The sequence below is a fragment of the Pterocles gutturalis genome, unplaced genomic scaffold, assembly GCF_000699245.1.
Source record: "Pterocles gutturalis isolate BGI_N339 unplaced genomic scaffold, ASM69924v1 scaffold19329, whole genome shotgun sequence".
Lineage (NCBI taxonomy): Eukaryota > Metazoa > Chordata > Aves > Pterocliformes > Pteroclidae > Pterocles > Pterocles gutturalis.
In genome coordinates, this window is record NW_010133665.1 from 49 (window position 1) to 10,937 (window position 10,889).

General features: G+C 47.9%; 1 protein-coding gene across 1 annotated transcript; it reads left to right on the top strand.

Annotated features, from left to right (window-relative positions):
- Positions 1-547: 547 nt before the first annotated feature.
- On the top strand, positions 548-8,035 carry LOC104458540 (aquaporin-7-like; the record flags this gene model as incomplete). Its single annotated transcript, XM_010081323.1, has 6 exons — positions 548-674; positions 2,252-2,378; positions 4,450-4,587; positions 5,315-5,433; positions 6,829-7,046; positions 7,876-8,035. Coding segments are annotated over 6 exons (889 nt in total), but the record flags the coding sequence as incomplete, so codon positions are not given.
- Between the last annotated feature and the right edge of the window lie 2,854 nt (positions 8,036-10,889).

Below are 10,889 nucleotides of genomic sequence, written 5' to 3' on the forward strand. Positions count from 1 at the left end.
CACAGGTACATTCAGCCAGAGCAGATACTCAATTTGAAGCAACGCCCAAGGCACTGCGCTCTTTTCAGCTGCAGACAACGGTGCACCAGCTCAAGGCAGATCATCCTCACCACAGTCTGGGCCTCCAAATAGTCCTGCAAAGCACAGGCAAAAAATCCTAATCCATCTGTTGAAAAAAAAAAGGCACCAAACCATCAGCCAGTGGTTTACAATGCAGAACATTCCTGTTCAATTCCTGTGGAAAAGGTTGCAGAGAGAGACAGCCTTTAGGAGCACACCAAGGCTATTTACAGCTCCACTGCTCTGGAGATAGGCTGCTCCTGAGCAGAGGCACAGTGTTTGCAAAACCCCAATAGCAGAAATATTGCATCCTTACCACGTAGTTTTGAAAGGATGGCATGTGTGTGGGAAGACTTTGAAGCTAACTGCTATTTTATTGGCTTGTTCATTGTTAACCACATGAATGAAGGTGTCTGGGGGTGAAGGGAGGGTGCCAAGTTTCAAAGGGTAACTCAGTTCTGTGCAATGAAGTGTGCTGTCACAACAGGAGCTCCTGTGGCTGCAGGCTGAAGCTGGAGAGAAAAATGCTGGAGAAGATTCAGAAGGCACTCACAATTCGTAGCGGCACCATCAGGGAGCTGCTGGCAGAAGCGCTGGGGATGTTCATCCTTATGGTAAGGAGGACACGGGCCCAGATGTGTGTGTCCATGCATGTGTGTGCCTGTGTGCAGGGCGGGTGAGAGGGTAAGCGTTTCCAGCAGCAGTTTGTAAGGTCAGTGGTTTCTTACCACATCCTCAGAGCTGCTAAGCAGCTGGATGCTGCTACTCACTCCTCTGCTCTGGTGAGGTGGCAGCTTCCCATCGGGCAGACCATCTGTGAAAAACCTTCTGGAGGAAAAAAGCAATGCAGGGGGTGGGAAATGGGTGCTGGGAGAGGGTGAAGCAGGTGGGGACGAGCCACAGTTTCAGTTCTCTTCTAGGAGAAAAACAAGGAAGAGTCTGGGAGTGAACCAAAGAGCAGTGTCTGGTCAGATAGGGCAAGGCAACGCTTGTGCCAAACCCCCTGAAAGATCCCGTGCAGTGACTTGAGGCTTTTCTTCCCACTGTGCCAGAGGCCATCGTGTGGGATCTGAGGCTTCTGTTTCACACAGAAAAAATGAAGAGGTTTTGAGATCTCCAGCAGCTTTGGAGGTGTCTGGGGAGAGGGTGAGGAAGGCTTTCAGTCAGAATTGATCCCTGGTGGGGGTGAAGTGCGCACTGGGACCAGAGCATTTGTGTGTTGGACCAACATAGCAAAATGAGATCCTATCTCTGAAAAGGTCCAGTAGCTGCCTGTGCCAACCTAGTGTACACTGAGAGGCACGTTGGACTGGACAGCAGCTGGCATGGAAGGATAACCCAAATAGTTTGTACTTGGAGATTTGCACAAGAGGAAGATAAGATTTGTGTAAGCATCCGGACAGCTTGACACAGCTCTCAGTACAGATAAGGTGCTTGTTTTCAAGTGCAATGACTGTACGTGCAAAGGATGCTCACTTTTTATGACCATCTTCTTACACATCCAGCTCCTTGAAGTTCACTCCTATTACATAGGTAGTTTTGCATGCACTGGAAGTCAGAGTACAAACATCTGTGACTCCTCAGCAGGAGCTGAGAAAGCCATTTTCCTTTTCCATCCCCTTTGGTTTTTTTGCTGGTGGAAGTTCCCAGGTGATAAAGAACAAGTTCAGGATTGCCCTGTTAGGGCAAAAATTTACCAAAATTAGAGCTTGGCAAATAGCTCTGTGCTTCCCAAATTACATTTTTAGTCAATAAATTGCACACCAGGAAAAGAAGGACAACAGGAATTTGTCCACCCTCCTTCCATCCACCTTGGGCACTGCCTCTGGGCGGCCTGCAGTGATCCTCCCCTGGTTCATGTCCCTGGTTTCAGGCACAGATTCCCTTACCGTGACTGTGTGAGTGATCCCAACTGAGTCTCGGACCTTGGTGCAGGTGTCTGGGGTTGTTCTCCCCTGTTCCCAATCCAGACCAGAGTATCTGGTTTGGAATGATGGTCACCAATAAGGAATAATCCAGTTATCCATGCAATTTTTGTGGAGGAGGGTCATTCTCGCTTGTCCTGACATGGGCACCTTACAGACTTCCCATCTTTGGAAGTTTATTAGTATTGCAGAAAAAGGAACAAAGAAGCTCAGTCCACCACAGCAATAACACTACTTTTAACACACTTTATTTTTCCATGCACTAGGTCTTTGGATTGTCTTCTGTGGCACAAGTGGTTTTAGGAAGAGGAGACTTTGGGCAGCATCTGAGCATCAATTTGGGATTTGGCATTGGTGTTACCTTGGGCATCCATGCGGCTGGAGGAATCTCTGGTGAGTAGGACACCTGAGCACAGGACATCTCTATGTCCTGTAAAGGCCACATGCATCAGAGGCAGCAGGAGTGGGCTGCAGAGGGGGAGGTGATGGCATGGCAAAGCAGGGCAGTACCCTCACCAAAAAAAAGGCAGTCCTAGGGTCCCCAGGCAAGAAGAGCAGAGCAGGTCTGGTGACTGTAACCAGGCAGTCTTGTGACCCAGTGATCACAGCCAAGTCTTCACGGGGGAGGCAGGTCTGAGGTCAAGACAAGGACCTGGCACGGCAAGGTTACGAGAAGCCAGGGACAAGGCGGGCACAGCATACCTCCAGTACACTGACCCCAAACATGTATCCTGAGCTGAGACAGAGGCAAGTGGGACAGGGAGAGTGGTGGAGGTTCATCTATCCCCTCCTGCTGCCATCAGCAGGGCCAGGTTTCTGCAGTGCCCCCGTTAGGCGCTTGGGATATGCCATCATGGCCAAGGAGACAAGGAGCTCTGAAAACATGCTGCCAATCTGACCCATGGGGAAGTAAATAATTTATTGCAAAGGAGAGCTTACTGCTGATGTTGCAGCAAGGAATGGTATGCAAATTTTCTCCTTATCATCCACACCCACACATGCACACCCCACGCAAACTCAGGACGTGGTGTTTCAGGGCCATGGGGTGGTATCTCTCACATGACATAGCATTACCTTTGCCTTGTGCAATTTCTGCATTCATTAGCACTAAGAGAATAAATTAAAGGCTCTAGTGGGCAGAAAATGAAAGCAAGTCCTTGCTCTCAAACTGTTGGAGCAGAGAGATGTCCAAGGCTGGGGTTGGCTTGCAAAGGAAATTTTTTCCACACAAGCAGTTAGTTCTTCATCCTTTTGGAGCTGGTGGAGACATCCTGGGGTAATTGGGCTGAGGAAGGTAGAGCCTTGCAGTTCCAGGAGGCATTCAAGATGGTGTGGATCTGCTGAGGGCTGGGCAGCAGAAGGAAGGATCTCAGCTCAGCCAGCAACAGGCTGGCTCTGAACCCACCTTCAGTGCTTCTTGGCATTGTGATTTGGTTCCATTTCTGTCATCAGATCTTTTATTGTGATCTCTCAAATGGCTGGTCATGCCTGCAAAGGATCAGAGGATCAAAGAAAAAGGGGTCTCCTCCATTTCAGTTGTGGTTGTGGGACTGTAGCAGGTGGTACATGCAGTTTCATTTCACTCTGTCCTGTACTTTGATGAGATAATGTGTGTCTGGCTCTTGCCCCTTTCTGAGTCTGGAGTAGGAAAAGGCCACTAAGGTTGGAGCATTTACTCATCCCCACAGTTTACACCTGCTAGGCAGGAAAAAAATTTTTCCTTTGGACTCATGGGGAGATGGGGCCTGGAGAACAGACTTGGTTTGCTCTGAGGGCACCAAACCTTTATCCACTTAGTCTTTCTCCAAAAGCACCATTGTGATACCAGCCTCCTCCACAGAAAGTGTTCTCTCAAAAGAGGGAAAACTGGTCTTGCCCTGTATGAAAGCCACGTACTAAAAGATGTAAGGAAATGCAGTCCAAGATTACAAACTCTGCAAGGGAAGGACAGGGTCTGCTCCACGCAAGTGGGAGCAACCGTGGTACAGCTAGGATTGACCGTCTTGGTAAACCCCTCTCAATGCAGTGACATCTAAGAGGTAATCTGAGTCCCTACCAACAGCCCTGTGTAGGATTTGCTTTGCAGACATCTAATCTACCAGTAGCCATATAAAAGGTGGGTGATGAGCCTACGTTCTGGGCTCCCTTTAAGCTGAATAGAGAGAAACTCATACAGAAGGAAACTCATGCTGTGCCAAGAGAGGTGTCTCTGATGGGTGAGATGACTGAAGCAGCCTTGGTCTACAGAGAATAAAGCAGTTCAGTTTTTAGATGACTACAGTTAGGAGCATTCATCTGCCCAGGGAAAACGGGTCAGTTTTGAGTCTGTGCAGGAGGGAGACCCTGCCCTGGGAGAGCCTTGGTGTCCTGGAGCAGGGTCTGGGCGGTTATTGTGGGGTGTGGGGTATGCTCCAAAAGAGCTGCATCAGAGTCAAGACCACTCTCTTTTGCTGTGATTTTGCAGGAGCTCATCTGAATGCTGCCATCACCCTCACACACTGCATTTTAGGAAACCTCTCCTGGAGAAAGCTCCCAGCTTACCTGATTGGCCAGTTCCTGGGCTCCTTTATGGCAGCAGCTACCGTCTTTGGCCTTTACTATGGTATGGTTGTGTCTTTACTACAGGGGTTTTTGTGGGAAATGTTTCAGTCTAAACTCACAGTTCATAAAAATTATTTCCTTTTATAGTACCCAGCATGATGTCTGGGTGAGGAGGGCGAGCTCCTAGCTTGTGGGACAGACCTTCTCAAGGCTAGACCTTGATGGGGAAAGATGTGCATTTCCTGGAAAACACAGCTCCTTTTGCCCAGGGCATTCCCACTACCAAAACCTCTCCTCAACTCAAGGCCAGTAGCTGCATTTTGTCAGCATTTTATTTCCAGGGTCTGCAAGGGCTTGAGTTGGATGGACTATCATGTATTAGGTACCGCTGGAGCTCTGGGGGACTCTGCTGGTCTGTGGAAAACAGGACGGCAGTCATCTGTGGTTTTGAGTGGTGAGAAGAGGACCCACCACCCATTGGCTCCAGCATGTCTCAGTCTCCAAGGGGCACAGGGGTGGAGGCTCCAGTGCATTCAGAATGTCCAGCCTGCCCCAGGCTCCTGGATCAGGAATGGGGAGCTGGTAGCTGTAAAAAAGCAGCAGCAGACCAAAGTCTGCAGGTAAGAGATACCAGTGAGATCATGTCCTGTCAGGGGTGTGTCACCTCCATCGTATCTCCCATTGCCTCTCTTCCCCTTGGTGTCCATGCTGGCTGCAACAGGTGGACCTGTGGACATGCCATGTGGGATAAACTCTGCGCTAACTCCCGTAATTCCCATTTCTCCTAGATGCTCTATATGACTACACCAAGGGGAACTTTACAGTGACAGGACCAACTGCCACAGCGTCGATCTTCTCCACTTATCCCGCTCCATATGTATCCTTCGTGGGGGGCTTCTTCACAGAGGTCAGTGGGGATCGCTGTGGTGTGCGAGGGGAGGGTGGGTGGTAACAGGCACTGCTGCAGGTCTGCTACAGGGGATTCACAGTGCTACCTGTGCAGGCACAATCACAACCTCTCCTTCAAGGAGCCCACCATCCAGGCAGGAACCTGACAGGTAGGATCCAAGATACCTTGGTGGCTGAGTGAGCCTAAAAGGTAACACCTGCAGACTGCTCTGCAGCTTGGTCTGAGTGTCCTCCAAACACCTTCCCTGCACACAGCCCAAGAAATGGGAAGTGAAAAGCTGAGCTGTATCAATAACTATCTGCTTTGGGCTCTGAGCAGTTCCCTGAACTGTTCTTCTCCTTTTTGGATCCTACATCCACTCCAGACTCCCAGGTAGCTCTGCTGGCTGCCCCTCACTGGCACAGAGGGCCTGGAACTGTCTTCACATGAACACAGCCTGTCTGGATTGAACCTCTGGGGTTTGAACCGTCCAATTTAGACTGTACAGTTGTTCCTAGCACAACACAATGCCCAGATGCCTGGAAATAGGAAGCAGATACTTCAAGGGATGTGGAGCACTGGGACACTGGAGAAGGAAGATTCACTTCCAGTTCAAATCTGGGGAAGCCTGTGATTTTGTCTCTGAGCTGACAAAAAGTTTGCCTAGGCATGATGAGGAGGATGGTGAGAGCTGGAGAGCCTACAGGTGGGGACCTGATTACTCAGCCTCCTGTGGAGCATGCAGTGTCCTTGCCACACAAGAAAGCAAATGACAGTGACAGTGTGTTGCCAAGACCTGCAGAGTTTCTGCTTCTGCTGGCATCTCCGCAAACAGTTCAGGGCTCTCCAGCTGCATTTTCTGAAGCAGAAAGAGACAGGAGTCTCATCACCTCTATTCAAACCACAGTTCCTGACATCTTGGGCACTGCAGATACACAAATACCAGCTACATACTCTCACAGATGGGAGATTTAGTATCCCAGATGAGAATCTGGTATCTGCTTTTAGTCCTGAAAGGGCTAATGCAAGAGGCTCTGTAAAACATCACTCCTAGGGAGGATCAGATTTGTCTCGCTGGCAGCTTGTCATGGCTCTGCCTCTGTTAGACATAATGTACTTAAAGTAACCTGTGTCCCCAGCTTGAAAGGTAGAAGGAGAGGATAGTGCTGAGAAGTTTGTTTCAGTCCTAGAGCATTTTTGGTGATGAGGTGGTGACATTTTTTTCTGGGAAATTAATCAAGAATTTTCTTCAGTCCACCTGTGAGGAGAAAGTAACATTGGGGTCCTTCCAGAGTTGATCAGACCATGAATCCCACCTGCTCTTCCATTCTGGGAAGTCTCTTCCTCTCTGCTGAGCAGGATCCTTCTGCCTTCCCCATTCTCTCTCCTGACCTGCCTTTCCCACTCCTGCAGTTTATGGCGACGGTGATGCTGCTCCTGGGCATTCTGATCATCCACGATGAGAAAAACAATGAAGCCCTGAAAGGCACACAGGCCCTGCTCACTGGTATCCTGGTCCTGGGCATCGGCCTGGGGATGGGGCTGAACACAGGCTATGCCATAAACCCCTCCCGGGACCTACCCCCCAGAGTCTTCACAGCAATTGCTGGCTGGGGAATGGACGTCTTTAAGTGAGTGACCCGTTTTGCTTTTATACTGCTCAGCTCACGAGGAAAGGGGATAAGTCCAAGATAAAATGGTCATCAAGCCTTTTTCTTTGGATGAAGTGATGGTATTGTTGCAGAGTGTGTTCTCCATTTTCAGAGAGCAAGGACTTTGCATAGAGGAACCCTGTGCATTATGTATACAAACTCAGGGTACACTAATTCTTCATCATGGGATTCATCTTAACATTCAGATACCTCGATTTGGGAACCAAACTGGTTACCTGTTAGCTGGAGATCTAGCTGGTTATTGCAGTTACTGGAGAGCCAGAGTGATTCAGCTCACCTGAAAGCTGGTACTTACAGCTGGATTGCTGAATAGCTTTAGATGTCTGAATCTGGAGATGAAATCCTGCCTTCCCCCATTTAGTAAGATGGTGCCATGCTATGGCTTTTCCCATTGTGAGTGCATTAGCAGTGTCTCCTGTCCCAGCTCCCATTTTCATTAAATTTCCAGAAAATATCTTTGAGAGCTTGGTAGAGGAGTTGCAGATACTATTGGAAATGGGGAGGGAAAAGGGGGGGTTGTGTGTGTGTGAGCACAAGAAATCTGCAGACAGTGCAGAGTCACTTCCTCAGGCCGACAGGCAAAATGACCCTCCTTCCAGCAATTAGGCTGGTGGATGGATTTTTTTTAAGCCAGTTGCAGGGCTCAGTATGTGAAGTGGGACTAGACACCTCTGCTCACACAGCTCACTCCTGCCCAGCAGATGCAGCTCACCTCACCCTGCACCATGCAATGGCAGGGCAGCGGTTTGTCTGGCTCACCGGCTGCCTCTTCTGTGTTTCATTTTAGGGCTGGAGACCACTGGTGGTGGGTCCCACTCACAGCTCCGACTCTGGGAAGTCTTGCTGGTGTTTTAATCCACAAACTCTTCATTGATTTTCACAACCAACCTGTCCTGGAAAGTGGAAATGAGAAAGGACAGCCAGTTGTGGAGACTTCTACGCTGTGACAGCATGTGCTCCACAGAAAGGGCCTGACAGCAAAGCCTACATGGACACATGGACCAGCGGCCAAAAGGTAACCAAGGGGATAAGGGCACGAGCAGTGGTGCTGCTGGAGCATACCATTTCTCTGCCCTATAGGACTAGCCTTCAATAAACCTACCCTGCTTAACCAAACAAACTGAGTCTCTGCGCAGACCTGGGTAGGGCTAGACTTGTCTGTGACCCAAATAAATTATCCAGTCTCTCTGTGTAACAATCTACCAAAAAAAAAAAAACCAAAAAACCCCATTGCATTCTGGAGAAAAGCAAAGCAGAGCTGTAAGACTCCAGATAGCTGTATGTTCACAGAAATCAAAATACAGGATCCAACAGTGGCAGAAACAATTTAATTAAATAAATTTTTATCTGGAATATGCTTAGGTAAGAGGTAGATACTGCACTGATGGATCATGGGCCTAGGCTTGCTTCCATTTGCTAATCTTCCACCCTAACACTCAGTTTGGCAAAGCACAGAAAAGAGAAAGCAAGGACAGTCTGAAACAGAAACCTGAACCTGAACCTGGTTTGGGTTTTTTTTTTGTCTTTTTTTCATGCTTTGTTTTGTTTTTTTGCCTTTTTTTTTTTTTTTTTTTTTTTATCTGAACATTCAGGAAGCACAAAAAATTAGTAAACTAAACTACAGAGTCTCCTGAATCCTGGCACAGCTCTGCTGGAACACGTTGGTGTCATGGAACCATGTCTGTTACTGACAGGCTAGACTATCACCATATGAAAGGATTCAGAAACTTCTGTGGCAGCATACCCAAATGCTCAAACACATGCACAAAAAAGCCAAAACAACTTTTGCTCCATTCTGAATGCACGAGAAATGTGGGAAGAGGCTGCCCTGCTGCTGTGGGAATTCTGCCACCTCCATCTGAATGAGGAAGTGGGCCTGCAACAGCCTTACAAGTTTGAGGTATCATTGGATTAAAAGTAAAACAGTGTCAGAAGCTGCCTGTTGCCAGGGGAGTGACAACAGTCTTAACTTTTCTAGAAAGTGCTTAAGCAAGTACGGTATGTATGTCAAGCACGTGACTGCAGTGCCAGGGCTGAGTACCATGAACATACAACACAGGGATCTCCAAGTGTATGAAGTGACAGATCATCATGACTGCACAGAATTCCGGGACGTGGCATTTACTGGCTTTAATGATCATTCACATCTCACTATTGAGAGAATTACTAATGTATTACTGTGGCAGGGAGCAGGGGGGGTGGTAGGTACTCTGCTTCCTCATTAGAGCTGACCTTATATTAATAGAGCAGCTACAGCAGATCTTCACCCAGCACAGGATGCACATTTGCTTAAGAGGGCTGAAGAGGATTAGAGGATTTTCTTTCCTTTCATTGGGGCAGAGGGCAGCTGCCAGGCAAGGCAGCAACTGCACTTGAGGGTAGGCCCTGGGCAGTCCTGGAAGCCAGCAAAGCAGGCCAGAGCTGGGGCTAATGGCTGCAGAGATTTTGAACAGCGAGTGCAGGACAGACATGGAACAGCTGTCATACAGCTGAGTCTTTTGGTCTATGTGAACTAAACTGGGAACTTCAGAGTATCTCAAGATGGGATTAGCTAAAAGGACACCGTAACCTGTCCCTTCTCAGTGATAGATTCTCCGCTGCATTAAAAAAACCCCAAACAATCCAGCCTGCACCCTCCTCTTACCATACATCCTTGTGCATGTGCTCCCAAAAGCATCTTCAAACACCCAGTCACGCTGGAGGAAAATATTCAAATCTTTATTCAAGTACTATTAAGCACTTACAGGGTGGCTTACTATTTCTGAAGGCTGTACAAATACTTGTGAAAGCCTCACAACATCCCTGTGAGGTAGGTTTGTCTTATGTAATTCTGTGACTGTTTCATAAATAAAAGATGATGCTGTTTAAATAATCAATGCTTATTTGAAGATGGTGACTTTGACTTCCCTGCTTAGGCACAAAATGTGTTTGTTGTTACCGTGTGTTTCCAGTACATCTAAGAAGACAGTATGGCATAGAAAAACAATGGAAACAATAAGATTTAACTGAAAAGCAGCAATGAATGGGTTAAAGTGCAGTTCTAACCTGAAAACTTACAGTATAGAAAACAGCATCAGGGGCTTCTAAGGCTGTAGGATCTCAGTGGCCCCTGGTCAGATCCTGCCCAATTGAAAAGTGACAAAGGCTGTTTGTTGAATAGTCAGCTTTGCAAATGAATGTGTGACAAACCAAGGGGTCCTCCTGGCTTATGGGACTCTCACCACTACTGACCCGCCCTGGCTCAGCAGTTCCCACAGGAGGAGAAAGCAGAGCCAATGAGGGATCTTGCAACTTCTGGCCACCTTTAGGCTTATTGGGAAGAACATCACACAGACTAACTATCCGAAATGATACAGCACAAAGGCCAAAAAGTGGTCTGGGCTGTAGAGAAAGCAACTAGGGCAATGCAGAGAGATGGAAGTCCCAGGTCCCTCTGTACCATGGATCTCAGAGCCGAAGTTGGAAGGAGCACAGGAAAGTGCAGAGTTTGATTATTCTGAAGCAGAAGACATTTATTTGTTCAGTGGGTTCCAGCCTGCTCCCATAGCATACAAGGTCAGGACAGGTTTCTTTCAAAAGAGATGGCAGAAATATCTTTACATGCTGTATTTCAGCATGGGTCTATTAAAGTAATGGTGACTTACATTTACTTCCGTTTCACTGCTGTAGTTGTACCTGAACAAAAGCTTCCCTATAGAGCAGTGACATCAAGGTCTCCTTTGTGCCCTCTGAAAAGTGCATGCTGCAAGTAGGAGAAGGGAATAAATCAATGTCTCAAGTTTTTTTCTCAGAGTCTACAGG